The sequence below is a fragment of the Hemicordylus capensis genome, chromosome 6 (genome assembly GCF_027244095.1).
Source record: "Hemicordylus capensis ecotype Gifberg chromosome 6, rHemCap1.1.pri, whole genome shotgun sequence".
Taxonomy (NCBI): Eukaryota; Metazoa; Chordata; class Lepidosauria; order Squamata; family Cordylidae; genus Hemicordylus; species Hemicordylus capensis.
In genome coordinates, this window is record NC_069662.1 from 164,524,013 (window position 1) to 164,542,200 (window position 18,188).

At 46.8% G+C, this 18,188-nt stretch overlaps 1 protein-coding gene across 2 annotated transcripts in view; it reads left to right on the forward strand.

The window, feature by feature from the left end:
- The first annotated feature begins 10,445 nt into the window (after positions 1–10,445).
- Positions 10,446–18,188, forward strand: part of ZBTB47 (zinc finger and BTB domain containing 47) — a 61,106-nt gene continuing 53,363 nt past the window's right edge. For both annotated transcript variants that reach the window (XM_053263652.1, XM_053263653.1), the window contains exon 1: positions 10,446–10,774. In XM_053263652.1, the coding sequence (XP_053119627.1) occupies positions 10,772–10,774 (3 nt within the window). In that variant the 5' untranslated portion in view covers positions 10,446–10,771. The remainder of the gene's footprint in view (positions 10,775–18,188) is intronic.

Consider the following 18,188-nt stretch of genomic DNA (forward strand, 5'->3'; position numbering starts at 1 on the left):
AGAAAGGAACATTGGTTCATGTACCGTGAAGGTGGCTTCTTGCTGTTGGAGCCGAGAATATCTCGGTCCTTCCAAGTGGCGTCCTAGCCTACTCTATGGGAAGCCTAAGCATAATGGAATTCATACAGCCTTGTACAACTCTCTGTTAATTAGTTGCTGTCGTTTAATGTTCTTTCTATTGTCAAAGGTTTCATGTTTTCAACTAGTGTTATGCATGTTTTGTGCTAGTAGCTTTTTGGGGCCTAAAGGAACTGAGCGGGGTTATCCTTCCCGGGCTCATTGTAACATTTTCAGTTAGTCCTGCCTGGGAGCACATGGGAAGGATAACCCACTCAGAGATGTCCTCGGCTCCAGCAGCAAGAAGAAGCCTTCACGGTAAGTGAACCAATGCTCCTTTCACTTCAATTGATATATTTATATACCACTCTTCAACCAAGGTTCTCAAAGCGGTTTACATAGAAAAATAATACATAAATAAGATGGTCCCCTGTCCCCAAAGGGCTCACAATCTAAAAAGAAACTTAAGGCAGCTACCAGCAACAGCCACTGGAGGGATGCTGTGCTGGGGTTGGGTGGGGCCAGTTGCTCTCCTCCTGCAGAAGAGAATTGCTACTTTAAAAGGTGTCTCTTTGCTCAGTTAACAGCACTGTACATGCATTGAACTTAACATGTAAAGAGGATGTAGTCATCTTCTATTACCCATGATCTGCAAAAGCAAGCTTGAGAAGGTAGAACTGAAGCTAAGGTTGCAGAACTAACTGCTAAAGACGTGCCAGATCAGAGACTTAAAGCCTAGTGTCATGTAAACTTGTTTCAATTGAAGTTTTTTCAAGAAAAATACACTCTCTATTCATTTTGTAATTACTTTGCTAGCTGTAAACATGCCTGTTTTGCTTAGTCAGCTCAACACGTATTGAATCTTTTCAACCACCCTTCCTTTATAAAGGTTTGTATTGGTAGCAATTGCAGTGACTCCTCCCTGATAAATCTTGAATAATCCTTCAACACAGTATTTTCCCCCTTCATCTAATAAAGTTGAGCACATACAGCCATATCTGCAAGAATGATAACTTTGATTGATTGATTAGGAATCCTTTTTAAAAAAAAATTATCTGTGTAAACTGCCCCGAGTCATTTTTGGAAGGGCGGTATAGAAATCGAATAAATAAATAAGTGCCGTCAAGTCAGTGTCGACTCTTAGCAACCACATAGATTCTCTCCAGCATGATCTGTCTTCAACCTGGCCTTTAAGGTGGAATTCTTGTGGAATTATCTGCCACAAGATGTGACAGCCAACAACCTGGATGGTTTTAAGAGGGGTTTGGATAACTTCATGGAGGAGAGATCTGTCAACGGCTACTAGTCGGAGGGCTATAGGCCACTTCCAGCCTCAAGGGCAGAATGCCTCTGAGTTCCAGTTGCAGGGGAGTAACAGCAGGAGAAAGGGCATGCCTTCAACTCCTGCCTGTGGTTTCCAGTGGCATCTGGTGGGCCACTGTGAGAAACAGGATGCTGGACTAGATGGGCCTTCTTGGGCCTGATCCAGTAGGGCTGTTCTTATGTTAAGGTCTCTCAGTGGTGCATTCATTGCTGTTGTAATCGAGTCCATCCACCTTGCTGCTTGTCATCCTCTTCTTCTCTTTCCTTCAACTTTCCCCAGCATTATAGACTTTAATAGGTAGCTTTAATAGATAATAGCTTTTAATAGATAACTTTAATAGGTAACTACAAGTACAGTACAGAATATAGGAAATTTTGTCTGTTTCAAAACAATTGCACTGACCACCAATAGGTTTCTGGGGAAAATACAAAGTGCCAGTAATTACTTTTAGAGCCCAAAACGGCTAGCTGGACCGGGCTGCCTGGGAGAGCATCTCCTTCAGCATGATCCCCACCGCACATTAAGGTCATCAAAAGGGGTGTCTGCCTGCCCTCAGCTCATCTGGTGGTGACCTGGGATCAGGCCTTCTCTCTAATCACTCCTGGGCTGTGGAATGCACTCCCTATAGCTATTCAAGGCTTAACACCATTACCAGCTTTTAAAAGAGCCTTAAAGACACACTGTTTAAAAGCCTGGCTCTTAGTAGCTCTTAAGTGGTTTAAATTGTTTTAATTTTTAACTGTTTTTAATGGCTTGTTTATCTTGTTTTTTATTAATGGGAACCGCAGAGAGCAACTGGGTTAGGCTGTATAGAAATTTAATTAATAATAATCTTGCAATTTTATTGGATGTGATATCCAAAAAAGTGAAATCGGATACTATGATGCCTCTCACCAGATTAAGTGCATTAGTCTTCGTTTTCGTCCTGCCCCTGGAAAATGTAGATTGTATTGCAATTATGATTGGTTATGCTTTAATGGAAATGTTAATGGACACCATTACAATAGGGATTTCCTGACTGGAAATAAATGTGAGACTCCAAAAAATACCACTCAAAGTGCCTCTAAAAATGTAAAATTTTGTTCTAAAAGATTATGTTCTTAGACATACACATAAGCCGAATTTAAACATACATCTAAAAATATAACATGAACATAGCCAACCTAGAATACAGGTATGTACAGGGTGTGCGTGTGCGCTTGTATGGATAGATAAATGGATGAATAGATCTGTATTATAATACTGTACAGATATGTTCATCGGTAAGCCAGGATTGGCTGTAGTTCCTTGTCAAATGTACTTTTAAGGCCAAATTAGATGTACTGTGGGAGTTCCTTGATGGAAAAAGACAGAAATTGTTTCTCAGAAAGGCAAATGGCTTAACCTTTTGCTTTGGGAAGTCAAGCCAAACTTAAATCTGGATCTAGTAGGCACAATGTTTTAGATTATGCTACATAAAGCTTTGTGTTCTTTTATCCCCAGCCACAATTTATTCTGACTGGAGATGGTGGGAGTTGTAGTTCAGCAATAGCTAGAAAGCCAAGGTTGCCCACTCCTGGTGTAAAAGATGTAATAATCTCTTGTGTAAAAGAGGAAATGGCATCTGTGGTTTTGAACTGTGTGCAGGCCTCCTTTTAAAAGTGGCTGCTACTGCTCTTAAAGCAGTCTGCTCAAGCATTTGGTGGTCATCATTCCAGCACGGACAGTAAACTATTTTTATTCATCAACAATAACGAAAAGGAAATTGGAAAGCTACTGTTGAGAGTAAGCAAAGGCCTAAGCACTCTTCCTGCAGAGCTCATCGGCTTGCACAACGTTTCTTAATATCACAGTGACCCCCAAGCCATGGCTGGGATTCAAAAGGGGTGTGTGGGGAACGATGTGTGGTGCCCCCCACTGTGAACCCCTACTTCCAAAAGCAGAGCCTTGCACCGTCCAGGGAGCTGCATCAAAAGGCGGGGGGGGGCCTGTTAGCAGCCCCCAAAGCAGCGTGAGTAACAATCAGAATGGGGCTACTCAAGCCAGCAAGTGCGTAGAGAGGTTTCTGTGCACCCTAGAGCCATACTGGGGTCTCAGATTTTCTGGAAGAAAACATGCATGAACTGATTTGCACTGTCATGAGAAAAGAAGAGTAAAGACCATAGTCCCTAGGAATCATTTGCCTGAAACACAACAATTACAAAAACACAAATGCACCATTTGGTTTGAAAGTAGAAAATTAAAGGGCTCTTGTTAAGAACACCAATAAAAATATTTGTTACTTCTGTCCCAGCCTTGAATCTAATTTTAGCAGCACCAGAGTAAAGTGTCCAAGTCCTGTTTGGTTACCTTTGTGTCCTTGCCTTGAAACAAGAGTACAGTCTGGCCTCTTGAAGCAAGGAGGGGTTGCCCATTACTCTTGTGGGGAGGAGCCTTTTCTGAACAATCAGGTCTTCATTTTCCTTAGGGAAGAAGTATCAGAGCAGGGGAGAGTATATGCTTTCAAGGCCAGCTCCAGGTTTCAGGGGGCCAAAGGGAAGCTGTCCTCCATAAGCTGTCTCCTGCCTGGAGAAAGTTTCTTAGGAACATAGGGAGCTGCCATATACCAAGTCAGACTGTTGATCTATCTAGCTCAGTATTGTCTACGCAGACTAGCAGCAGCTTCTCCCTCTCAGCCCTATCTTGGAGATGCCAGGGAGGGAATTTAGAACCTTCTGCTTTTCCCAGAGCAGCTCCATCCCCTAAAGGAGAATATCTTACAGTCCTCACATTTCTAGTCTCCCATTCATATGCCACCAGGGTGGACCCTGCTTAGCTAAGGGGACAAGTCATGCTTACTACCACCAGACCAGCTCTCCTCCTCTTCACCATCACAGAAGGCTATGGACACAGAGACAATCTAAGGAAATGGGCAACGAGGCTTTCTGAGAGCCTAGGGCCCTTGGAAGCTGCCTGATGATAACGACTCCTGACACTGGCCCTGTGTGCTTGGCATCCACTATTCCCATCTCTTCTCATAAAATGACCCCCATCAAATGCCGCTGCACCACTCGTATGAGTGCACAAGTGGCAGAACCCTGATCGCTGTGGGAGAGGCTCGGGTAGTCTGGGAGTGGGGAGGTAGGTGCCTGCCTCTCCTCCAGATCCCCACCCCCAGTTTGGTCGTGAGAACAACCTCTTCACCAGACCTTGGACATATTGAGGCTATTCTCACGATCTCCTGAAAACGGGCTAAGGGAAAACGGGCCTGGCTAAATACTTCTCCCCTAAAATTAGGTTAGCGGAGCGAAAGCTCTGCTAACCCCGTTTCTGTGATTGTGAGTTGCCACAGTGACTCATGAGGAGACCACCAACCAAGAGGCTAAAACTGATTGTGTGTAGAGCCTCGTTGTGGTGTTTTTGGTTAAAGAGAAACCTTGATCCATGCCAGCTTTTGAATAGGGCTTTAGTTACTTGTATTCCAGTCCTGGGGTAGAGGCAGGGCTAACAAACAGCCCCCAGCAAGAGCACTGAAAAGCATCTTGCACTTGCCTCTCTGTGCATAATATCTATTTCATTAAACTACTGATATTCCCAAATCTACTCCACAGCCTTGTCCTTGCATACCACCCTTGGGTTCTACAACATGCACCCCCTTCCCATACCCACAGGATCATCCACTTCTGATTTAGGCAAAAATAAACTAAGATCAGTTGTGACATCTGAATCAATCAAACTTGGCTTACTCTAACCTACTTGCTTGAAAGAAACCATGATCTGAAAGAGAAGTTTGAAGTGGGTTGCAGATCATGGTTTATTTCCAGTAAGTAGGTTAGAATAAGCAGAGAGGTCATGATGTCCAAAGAGACCAGTCTTGGTTTATTCTAACCTACATACTTGTAAGAAACCAGGATCTGAACCCAAGTTTTCAAGTGAGTTACTGATTATGCTCCCACCCAAGAAAGTAGCTTGAACCAAGATTGATTGGTTTGGACATCAGCAAGCTTGGTTTATTGTCAACTAAGTTGGAAGTAGATGTGAGCCGGTGAGTGGGGAGAATGCACTCCTGAAACTCAGGGAAATTGTACGAGGTTTCATGTGATGCCTGAACTAGCAAATTGTTGGTACATGTCGGGGATTGAGACCTCTGAGCAGGCCTCTCTAGGCCTCAAGGTACATCCAAGAGGAGGTCTGAGATCAGATGGATCCTGTGATTGCATCTAGTAAGATCATCTGGAAATTCAGGAACAAATTCTAGTTTTTCTGACTCAAAGAAACCTGGTGTCTATCAGGGTTAAATAGTCAGGTAATTTTGGAGTACCAGGCCTTTGGAGGCTTCCCTCTCCTGCAAATTAAGCATCATCATGCTCAGTTGGGTGACCACACCACCAGGGACAGACTAAAGAGGGTTTGGGGGCCCCTAGGGGCTGTGGAGGCCCTGGACTTTGGCCCTGAAGTCCAGGGGTAAGAGTGCCTCTGTGGGCAGGAAGACACAAACCCTTCCTGATCTAATGGGACATACAGTAATTAGGGCACTGGAATGGAAATCCCAATATTCATTTTTTAAAAAAAACATGTTTGTTGTGTTATTTCTATAGCCCATGGAAGTTTTGACAGGAGCAAGTCCTGATGCAAGGTTCTGGTCAAGTATGCCACTGTTTGAAAAATGTGGAGTCTTTGGAAGGAGTGGGAGTTTAGACAAGGATCCAAAAGGCTGACTCTGCTTTTCAAGGCCTGAAGAGGGTTAAAACTCAGAGGGCTGGAATTGAAAAAGGTTGCAGGGGTGGAGGAAACTATAGGCTAAAGAAATACCAGGCTTGTATCGAATGGCTTTGCAGAGGGTAACACACATCTGGAATGGTTTACTGCTCAAGACAGCTGAATCTGTATCAAAATGCATACCAGATGCAAATCCGTCCTGTTTGGGGAAGGGATGGGGGGGGGGAATCAGAGAAGAAGGAGTACAAAAGTAAGAGGAAACCAGTGAAATCTCAAACAACCATATCCAACTCCCACAGCTCTCCTGGTGTGTGTGTGTGTGTGTGTGTGTGTTTCCATGTCTCTGTCCTCTGGGAGCCAGACTCTAGTTATGCACCAGCCCGTCTCTTCTCTGGTTCTGCCATCAAGCTCTGCCCAGGTCTTGCCCCACAGGGAGATGGAGATGAAGTGGCAGGAGGACAGGACAAAGCTGCTGATTGACCTGTCCTCCTCAAGGAATTTGTGGCCTTTTAAAGCCGTCTGAGCCAGTGGCCATCAGCACGTTTTGTGGCAGTGAATTCCACAGATTAATTCTGCATTGCATGAAGGAATACTTGGTTTTGGCTGTCCTGAATTTGCTGAAATTGATTCTTCATTTAGATTATTGCAAATTCTAGTATTAGGCGTTTCTCTCTCGAATTTCCCCAATCTATGCATAATCTATCATGTCCCCCAAACAAAGCTATAATTTATTCAGCACTACAAAGTCTCAAAGGGAACATATTTGCACTAGCCAGCCCTCTGATCATGTTGGTTGTACTTTTCTGCATCTTTTCCAAGTCTACAATATCCTTTTTGAAACGGAGTGACCAGAACTATACACAGTATTCTAAGTGAGAACATCCTACCAAGGAGGGGCTCAGTGGCCTTTGGCCTTTGTGGCTGGGGATGATCCAACAACAGCTGGGGACCCAAGGCTGAGAACCCTCCTTTTCAGTGACTTCCCTAATCCCTAGCATGAAGTTGGCATTTTCATGGTGCTATTTCATTCCACTGCCACAACCCCAAGATCTCTTTCAGTTTAATCAACCCTGGTTCAGACTCTAGTGATAGGGACTGCACCATTATTTATTTATTTATATTTTACATTTTATATCCCGCTCTTCCTCCAAGGAGCCCAGAGCGGTGTACTACATACTTAAGTTTCTCCTCACAACAACCCTCTGAAGTAGGTTAGGCTGAGAGAGAAGTGACTGGCCCAGAGTCACCCAGCTAGTTTCATGGCTGAATGGAGATTTGAACTTGGGTCTCCCCAGTCTTAGTCCAGCGCTCTAACCGCTACACCACGCTGGCTCTTGTCTGCTTCTCCAGGTCTCAACCCAGCAGTCTTAGAGTGGGCCCTATGTGAGGTTCCAACATGTTGGGAGAGTAGGAATGCAAAAACAGCCCTGCTGGATCAGATGCAAGACCAATCTAGTCCAGCATCCTGTTTCTCACAGTGGCCCACCAGATGCCTCTGAGAAGCCCATAGGCAAGAGGTGAGGCGTGAGGGCATGCCCTCTCTGCTGCTATTACTCTATTTAGAGACATCTTGCCTCTGAGGCTGGAGGTGGCCTATAGCCCTCAGACTAGTAGCCATTATCAGACCTGTCGTCCTCCATGAGTTTGTCTAAGCCTCTTTAAAAGCCAACCAAGCTAGTGGCTATCAGCACATCCCATGGCAGAGAATTCCAGAAATTAATTCTGAGCTGTGTGAAAAACCACTTCCTTTTGTCAGTCCTAAATTTCAAAGCCTTCAGTTTCATGGGATGACCCCTGGTTCTAGCAATGTGAGAGAAGGGAAAAAATTTCTCCGTCCACTCTCTCTACTCCATGCGTAATTTTATATACCTCTATCATGTCCCCACTGTCATCACCTCTTTTCCAAACTAAAAAGCCCCAGATGCAGTAGGCTTGCCTCATAAGAAAGATGCTCCATGCCCTGATCATCTGGGTTGCCCTCTTCTGCACCTTTTCCAGTTCTACACTGTCCTCCTTAAGATATGTTGACCAGAACTGCACACACTACTCCAAATGTGGCCACACCATAGATTTGTATAAGGGCATTATAATATTCACATTTTGATTTTCAATCCCCTTCCTAATGATCCCTAGCATGGAATTTGCTGTTTTGACAGCTGCCACACACTTGAGTTGACACTTTCAATGAGTTATCTGCCATGACTCCATGATCTCTCTCCTAGTCAGTCACTGACAGCTCAGACCGCATCAGTGTATATGTGAAGTTGGCTTCTTTTTTTACCCAATACGCATCACTTTACACTTGCTTACACTGAATCACATTTGCCATTTTGTCGCCCACTCCCCCTGTATGGAGAGATCCTTTTGGAACTCCTCACCATCTGTTTGGATTTCACTATCCTAAATAGTTTAGTGTCATTTGCAAATTTGGCCACTTTACTGCTTAGCCCAACTTCTAGATCATTGATGAACAAGTTAAAGAGCACAGGTCTCACTACTGATCCCTGTCATACAGATCCCTGGGGGGCCAGGCCTCTTACTTCCCTCCACTGTAAAAACTGCCAATGGAAGAGAGAAGGAGCAGGGCCTTCTTAGCAGCAGCCCCACATTCTGGAATGAGCATGATGAAGAAGGCATGATAAGGCCCATCTTTTCAAGCAAGCTTTTGGAAATTGAGGTGAAACTATGTTTAAGATTAGGTTTTATTTCTGTGGATTTGCTGCAGTGGGATTTCTTGGTTTGGTTCTGTAGCTTTTGTTATGCTTTGAACTGTGTTTGTAAGTGGCCTCAAACTATTAGAAAACCAGGCAGAAATGTTTTTAATACACCAATCGTTAGGATGCTGCTATAATGAACCTGCCCCTTAAGAAGAGGAAAGCTTTTAATGGACTGTACCATTTCAGACTGCAGGGGCCTTGCATTTTTTGAATACTCTCTCCTCTTTCTGGAGCATTTTTTAAAATACTCTCTCCTCTTTGAATACTCTCTCCTCTTCCTCTGGGAAGAGCAGTTGCATGCAGAAGGTTCCAAGTTCCAAGGGGTTCCAAGTTCCTAGCTAAGCAGGGTCTGCCTTGGTTGCACATATGAATAGGAGACTAGAAGTGTGAGCACCGTAAGAGATTCCCCTCAGGGGATGGAGCCACTCTGGGAAGAGCGTCTAGGCACCAAGTTCCCGCCCTGGCAGTATCTCCAAGATAGGACAAGATTTTTTTTATTTAACTAACTACCAAAGCATACAATACGTTGCCAAAGCACAATTATATACAAAGTGGTTGTTTGTACATGATATATCTACAAAGATTTACACACAAGGATTTGGCAACCCACAAGGTTATGAAGTATATACAGGTAGTGCTGTAACTTGGGGATGGCTGAGAGAGACTCCTGCCTGCAACCTTGGAGAAACCGCTGCCAGTCTGTGTAGACAATACTGAGCTAGATAGACCAAAGGTCTGACCTGATTGCAAAGCTGTTGGACACTCATTCTTTCCTAAGGCTGCCTTCCAACACATGCTTGTCTGGGGCCCGGCAAGCCCCTTTAAATCAGAAGACTTGCTTCTGAGGAAGCAGATAGCCGCTGCCCGTCTGTGTAGATAATACTGACCTAGATGGACCAATGGTCGGACTCGGTAGAAAGCAGCTAGCTATGTTTCTATGATATGCACTGCAAAAGAGCAGCTGTTTCATAGGAACTCCAGCCTAAACCTCCTAAGGCTGCAATCCATCCAACACATACTCATATCTGCGAAGCACACCATTGGTCCATCTGCCTTAGCAGCGTCAGCCCTGACCGGCAGCATCTCTCCAGAGCCTCAAGCAGGGATCGGGTCTCTCCCAGCCTGACAAAGAGATGCTGTCAGGGATCCGAGACCTCCACCTGCACACAAAGCAGAGCTCTGCCTCTACCACTGAGCGACTCCCTCTCACTCTCTGGGAGTAAGCCCCACTGAAGTCTCCCCTCTGACTCTACACGCCTAGGACGACCGGGCTGTTTCTCTTCCACGGTAGGGCCTGAAAAGGTTTCCTGCGTGCAGTCTGATCCCATGCATCTTGTTTCAGAGGAACATGGGGAGCTGCCTTCTACCGAGTCAGACCATTGGCCCGCCTAGCTTAGAACTGTCTACCCAGACTGGCAGCGGCGATCTGCTTCCTCCGAAGCAAGTCTCCCGATTTAAAGGGGCTTGCATATTGGAAGGCAGCCTTAGCAAAGACTGGGCGCCCGGCAGTTACTCGATCAGCCGCTCTTAGGCAAGAACGCGGCTTGCGCCTCTCTCCCTGCGCGCGCGCGCGCGGCCACACTGCCGCGCAGCGTCGCAGCGGCCGCGCGGGGAGGCCTGCCCCTTTAAAGGGCCGCGCGCGCAGGCGCGCTGGAGGCGACGTCCCGGATCAGCTGGGCCTGGGTGCCAGCAGCATTCCTCGCTCTCCCTGCAGGGCGAACATGGCGGTGGGGGGGATGAAGTGAAGCCGCCGCCGGAGGGGCGGGCGACGGGAAAGGCGCACCAGCAGCATCCGAGACGCCGGAGAAAGCGGGAGAGCCAGGCCCGCTGCAGCCGAGCAGAAGGAACCACCGCCGTCGTGGGGGGGGGGGGGGGAGCGGAAAATCCAAATTAAAGGACAAAAATCCACCACATCCTAACATTTTCATGGAGATCACAACCCCCCTGCCAGCAGAGGAGCATCGGGGCTCATTTGACCTGAGACCCTTGCATCAAAATGGTAGAGCTTCAGACCTTCGCTTACCTATCTTCCTCTTGCTTGATTTTTCCTTCTTTAAAAAAAAAAAAATGCAAACGGTCTTCGCGGGAGGCGGTGGGGACTGACTCCCAGCCCTTGCAATGACCCCGCAGCCCACCCCCGAACCCCGTGTGAATGCTCTCCTCTCTCTGCTTACTCCCAGGTTTGAGTCTCTGGGCGTGCATATGTCGCAGGATCTTGCTGGGGGAGGCGGCTTAGAAGCGGGCAGCAAGGTTTTCTTGTTTGCATGCTTTATGATTTTAAAAAATAGCCTTTGGTGTGCCCCCCCTCCCACTTTTTCCTCCTGGGTAGGGGGGAGTCTGGGATGTGCAGAGAGCAACGATACCTGGCTTGTTGCATGCAAAGAGTTAACATTCCTTCATAGCAGGCTGATCCTGTTGCAATGGATTAGCTCACTGAAGGCAATCATTACAAGTGGACTGGTCTGGTTGCACGGGATCCACTTCGGGAGCCTGCTGGCCCGGGCATCTCTTCGGCTTTCTGGTGGAGTTCTTAATGACAGGAGCATCCCCATGCATTCAGGATGCCTAGAAACTGACCCTGGGGCGGGGGAGGGGGAGGATCCAGCCGGAGACCTGTAAAAGGAGGGGATCTGTTCTTGATTTGTGTCTGGCAGTCTTTCACATTCTTTATCCTTCTTGGAGCAAGGAAGTCGGCTCAGGTTTGGGGGTTCATTCCTCCTTCTCCTTTTGCAGAAGAGTGCAAGGTGTGTGTGTCTGCGCGTGTACACGTTCAGAAAGGCAGAAGGCTTGTAATACAGATCTAAGAAGGTGCAGGCTCAGAGGAGAAGGGGGAGCTGGAGGCGTCTGTGCACAAATGCTCAAGGGCAGAAAGAAGATGATCATATATAAATGTGTGCGTGTGGGAAGTGGAGTATGGGAGGCTAGAGTCATCTCTCAGATGGCTAGAAAGGCTCCTGGACCAAGCAAAGATCTGGCCTACTTTGCCAGGAGATGGCCTCTAGGCCCATCTCGAATCTGCTGGAGGTTTTTAATTGTGAGGTTTCCAAGGAAGGGTTCTTGCCCAAGAGTTGCATCTGAAACTGCTATTGATTGTTAGCTATGAGTGGATTGCAAGACTGGCTTGGAATGTGGAGCAAAAAGAATTCATAGGGAGAGGGTACTTTTCACTCCGGGTGGGGATTAACTAACTGCTCCATTTGGCCGGCTGCAGTGTTCCCCCGTAACAGGGATTTCCAGGTGTTGTTGACTGCAAATATGTCTGGGGGAAATCCCAAAATGCGAAGTATCTTACTATTCTGTTTAGTGTGCTCTGTGTTGTTGGGCCGTTTCAGAATGTATGTTCATCATTTGACTGCCGCACTATTGAGCTGATTTGCATGTATGAATGGGCCATCCTGAATATAAGGCCACAGACAGAATCCGAATACGACCGAACACGCTCCAAATGCAGTGGAGTCTGTTCGTGCATTTAGCTGTGAGTTGTCACGTGCTGAGAAGTCAGATAACATGTGCTGTCCTTGTAAACCAGCCCATAGAACAGGGGTGGCAACCTGAGGCTCTCCAACTGTTGTTGGACTACAACTCCCATCACCTGCCGCTTCAGTAAATTGCAGTGGGGGTGATGGGAGTCATAGTCAAACAGCTGGAGAGCCTCCGATTGCTGCTATAGAGTGGAAGACAGAGTCGCTGACAGCCCTGCTGGATCAGGCCCAAGGCCCATCTAGTCCAGCATCCTGTTTCACACAGTGGCCCACCAGATGCCTCTGAGAAGCCCAAAGGCAAGGGGTGAGGGCATGCCCTATCTCCTGCCACTGCTCCCCTGCAACTGCTTTTGAGAGGTCTCTTGCCTCTGAGGCTGGAGGTGGCCTATAGCCCTCAGACTAGTAGCCATTGATAGACCTGTCCTCCGTGAATTTATCTAAGCCTCCTTTAAAACCATCCAAGCTGGTGGCCATCACCACATCTCATGGCAAAGAATTCTATAGATTAATTAGGCGCTACGTGAAAAAGTGAAAAAAAACCATCAGGGGCTGTGAGTAACAACAGCTATGTGGAACCCCCATGTTCAGAAGCAGCATATCTTGGAGAACCAGTTGCTGGGGCAGACAGTTGCCTTTCTGCCTGGCTTGTGGGCTTCCTGGTGGCAGGTCTGTCCGAAACAGGGGCTGGGGGACGTTGCCCAGGACCCTCTGCTTCCAGGGACTCCACGCCACAGCACAGCAACAGAGACTCTTCTGATTCCGGCAGGACTGGAGCAATATTGATTAATAATAATAATAATAATAATAATAATAATAATAATAATTCAATTTCTATACCGCCCTTCCAAAAATGGCTCAGGGCAGTTTACAAAGAGAAATAACAAATAAGAAGAGTCCTGCAGACTGTTCTCACCTAGGGACAGGGCCTTCTCTGTTGTTGCCCCCGCCCCCCACCCGCTCTGGAATGCTCTCCTGGTGAATGTCCGCTCTTTGACATCTGTGGCTACTTTAAAAACAACAACAACTCAGGAATTTGTCCAGGTTTTTGCCCCTTAGGGTCTGCCGGGTTTCTCAGCTCTCCTGCTTCTGTGTGTCTTTTTTATGGTGAGTTTTTATTTATATTGTGTTAATGGTTTTTATCGTTTAACTGATTTTAAGGTTTTTAAATGTGATTTTATGGAGTTTTATTGTATTTTAACTTTTGTACACCACCTTGGGATGCCTTATTAAAGGCAGTATAAAAATTGAACAAAAAATAAATTAAACATAAGAAGCTGCTTTATACTGAGTCAGACCATTGATCCATCTTGCTCAGTATTGTCTACACAGACTGGCAGCGGCTTTCCGTGGCAGGAGACTCTCTCAGCGCTATCGTGGAGATGCCAGGGAGGGAACTTGGAACCTTCTTCTCTTCCCAGAGCATCCCCATCCCCGGGGAAGATCTTACAGTGCTCACACATGCAGTATCCCATTCAAATGCAAACCAGGGCAGACCCTGCTTAGCAAAGGGGACAGCTCATGCTTGCTACCACAAGACCAGCTCTCCTCCCATACCTAATATCTAGCCAGCCACTAGGATGCTGCTCTAGATGGAACTTCTTTGCAGAGATGTGGGTTTCCTTGAAAATTTTGAGTGGAAACTTTTCAGGAAGATTTCCCATGCAATTTTTCCCTCTCATTTGCATTTTTCCCCTTGGGAAATCTTCCTATGCAAATTTTCCTGCTGCCATATATAGATTGCAATCTGATTTGGCATGTTATCTGACCTATATATGCAGTAAAAACCGAACCACCGTATTAACCTCTTCTTTACAAATCAATATGTAGCCTTCCTCCCACATTTCTTGGGGGTAAACACCTGAAAAACATCAGTTATGACTTTGAAATTGCCAGGCTTGCCTAATATTGCATTGGCATCCATTTATTGTTGTTAACGTACTTTAGAAATGAAAGAAACGTCCCTGGAAAAATTTCAGCTCTGCATCTCTGCTTTTTAGACAGGTCTCCATGTACTGGTCTTTCAACGTCAATAAAGGCAACGTCTGACAGGAAGTTCTCCTGTGCAGGCCCCACTAAAATGAGAGAGAGTTGTATAAGACCGTGATAGTGGCAAACAACCACGGATCTGTGCCCGTACCAGACTCCAGGCGCTGTTCTTCCTGACAGTCTCAAGGCCCTTAATAAATGTGCAATGAAAACAGACAGGTAAAAAGCTTTCTTCAACTGGAGACTAAGTGATAGGGGAGAACTTCACCTGTTGCATTTCATCCTGTCATGCAGCAGTTAAAAGCATAGGAACATAGGAAGCTGCCATATACTGAGTCAGACCCTTGGTCTATCCAGCTCAGTATTGTCTTCACAGACTGGCAGTGGCTTCTCCAAGGTTGCAGGCAGGAATCTCTCTCAGCCCTATCTTGGAGATGCTGCCAGGGAGGGAACTTGGAACCTAGATGCTCTTCCCAGAGTAGCCCCATCCCTTGAGGGGGATATCTTACAGTGCTCACACATGTGGTCTCCCATTCAAATGCAAACCATTGTGGACCCTGCTTAGGAAAGGGGACAATACATGGACCGCACCTCTGTACAGTTTGCTGTGGAAAGTGGCGATAGTTGGTTGATGGTGAATCAGTGTTTCTGAGCTTGTCCCAGACTGTGCGGCCAACCTGGCCTTTTATGGACCCCACCCCGCCAGCCCAACTCTTAAAGAGGAAGCCCATCAGGAGACTGGTAGATGTCCAGGCCAAGCGTTTCTCTCCAGCGTCCCACCCCTCTGACATCGCCAAAGAGTTTCTGACTACCACTTGAGCTCACGGCGGAGCACACCACTGTGTTTGGGCCCAGCAAAGGCTGTGGGACATGGGTGTCCACTAGCAGGGCAAAGCTGTGTGTCAATAATGTAAAAACCAAAAAGAATCCAGTGAGGAGTCAGCTGCCCATATGCATGAGACTTGTGCAGGAAGAAAAGACCAAAGCTGCTGCAGGTTGTATTGAGGAGAGCATCCCTTAAGCATGGGGAAATACCAGTAGCCTCTGCTGCTTAGCACCGGGGGTAGAAATCTGGCCTTCTGACATCCTGTATTGAGTTGTGGGTACCAGGGTCTAGAGCAGGGCTGCTCAACTTAGGCCCTCCTGCAGATGTTGGCCTACAACTCCCATAATCCCTGGCTATTGGCCACTGTGGCTGGGGATTATGGGAGTTGCAGTCCAAAAACAGCTGGGGGGGCCTAAGTTGAGCAGGCCTGGTCTAGAGGCATGTTGGAGAGCTGACCGAGGGGTCTTCTGGAGCAGAGTTCTCTCCAGTTGTTCTCGTCTCTGTGTGGAATGAATTTTGTTCTGGGTGGCAGTATGAAGGCAGTGTGTGCGCACATATATTCAGAGTGGGATCTTCCTGATTCAATCTGAGCGGGATCTAAAATTAACTGAGCAGACAGTAAAAAAAAACCCACCACCTTGTGAGTGTGCGCACAGGTGCACTTGTGCACGCCTTAGAGAGAACGCTGCTTGGGAGAACTACAAAGATGCTAAAGGGCCCAGAAGAACAAGTTTAGGAGAAAAGGTTGAAGGAATGAGACACATTTAGCCTAAAGAAGATTAGAATGGGGGGACCGCTCTTGATCCTATCTGCAGAGAATCGGAGAAGCCGCAATTATAGCAAGACTAAGGCATTTAGTCCTCTCTGCTGCTTAATTTATTCTGCTGTTAAAGCCCCTTGATCTCCTTAAGGCAAGAGTTCTCAACCTTGGGTTCCCAGATATTGTTGGACTACAACTCCCATAATCCCCAGCCACGGTGGCCAAAGGCCATATCCAAGACCGGGGTCCCCAGCCTGTGGTGCTCCAGATGTTGCTGAACTACAACTCCCGTCACCCCCAGCTACAATTTATTGTGGCTGGGGATCATGGGAGTTGTAGTTCAGCGACACCTGGAGCACCACAGGTTGGGGAAGCCCTGATCTAAGAGAATCGCCACTTTTAAAAGGTGCCTCTTTGCTCAGTGAACAAGGGATTCTGCGTCGCTCTTGAGCAGCAGGCATGCATGTGGCTGTCCACCTATTCTGGGCATTAGTCACGCTTTCTCTCAGCTGAGTGTTAACATGCCCCCTTTCTGCTGGGTGTGCAGGGAATCTAAGCTCTCCAGGCTGAAAGCGATTGTGGACGAGGTGATGGTGGTTGTAGTCCAACAACATCTGAGGGGCCAAGCTTGAGAACCGCTGAATTCGAAAATTCACGGAGATGCTTTTAGATGGGTTCTAGACAGCCTAATAAAATACCTTGGGTGGGGGGAGCTGAAAACGACTTGTATGTAGAGAAATATTTATGATTTTTGTGTGTGTGTGTGCTAAGGCTGGGCTTCTGAAGTCAGGATTATCTGTTTCAGTGAGCAAATACCACCACCACCACCACCCCACCCCACCCTCCGCGCCAAGTTTGAATTGCCAGCATTGCCCTGGTTCTATCTACGGGAAATTTGGCAAAATTGGAGCCTGAATGTTTTCCAGAAATGCTGTGAAGCCTTTTGGGGGGGGGGAGCTGATTGGGGGGAGTCTGTTTTCTGTTCCTCTGGACTGCTCTGGTAGGGTTGCTGCTTGTCTAGAAATGGATGCTGATCTGAAGAGGGTAGGATTTTTGCAAATACTCTTGGCAGCAGGGAAATACCTGTCCCTGGTACTAATTTTCTCCAGGGGTGACATCAAAAGGTGGTGAAAGTATTTGCCCATTTAGAGCAGGCGCAAAGCCATACATCCTGAATTGGGCTTGTCTTTTGTCTTCCTCCTGCGATGACGGCCTCCTACAGCCAAATCTGATCGGCCGCATAGTGACAGGATGTCGTCTTTCTCATTAAGTGATCCCTGATTGGTTGGGATTACCGAAAGAAGGGGCGACCCAACAGATCACCAGCCAATTAAGGAAGGAATGCGCAGCAAGATAGATTTTAGGAAATATCCCCCCCCACCGCCGCCCCAAGCTTTTGCCCCTCAAATCAAAGCACTAACATTTGATGAGCCTCAAACATCCGTTTTCCCTATTATGGAGGTGAACGCCAAGCACCAGGGCATTGTTGCTTACTCCCACATTGAACTTCCAGCAATAAAACACTTCTCTTCTGTTCTTTTCACACAGTAGGAGATTGAATTATGGCTGTTCCTCCTTGCTGTGTTCCTCAGTGGAAGAAAACAGTAATCATGATAGTTTGCAATTACTTAGCTCTTTAGAACATTCAGTGCTATTCACATATATTTAGACTGCACGGCTGTCTTTACAACAGCCTTGTATGGTAGGCCTGTTGATTACTCCCATGCTGCAGATCAGGGGTTGGGGCAGAGAGGTGTGCCTAAGGCCACATCGTGGGTTGATGGCAGAGGCCAGATTTGAACCAGGGACTTCCTGGATAGTAGCTCAGCCTCCTAAGCATTGCACGGCACCAACCCTCAAAAAAAAGATTGTGTCTATCATATAATACTTTGCAGTTGAATAAGGGAACTTGACAGGTACTCTCTTCTGCAGAGGTCACTCTGCTCAATTATTTCTGCCTGCCCAGCAGTCTACTTCTAGAAATATTTATATACCACTCTTCAACCAAAGAGTTCTTAAAGTGATTTACATAGAAAAATAAATAATACATAAATAAGATGGCTCCCTGTCCCCAAAGGGCTCACAATCTAAAAAGAAACATCAGGCAGATACCAGCAACAGCCACTGGAAAGATGGTGTGATGGGGTCGGATAGGGCCAGTTGCTCTTCTCCTACTAAATATTAGAGAATCACCACTTTTAAAGGCGTCTCTTTGCTTAGTTAGCAGGGGACTCATAGCCTGTTGTCTAGGCTGTACATCGGGAGTTGCTTTGAGTCAGATCTTTGGTCCACCATCTAGCTCAGTGTTGTCACCAGTCTGGATGGCTTTAATCGGGGTTTAGACAAATTCAGGGAGGAC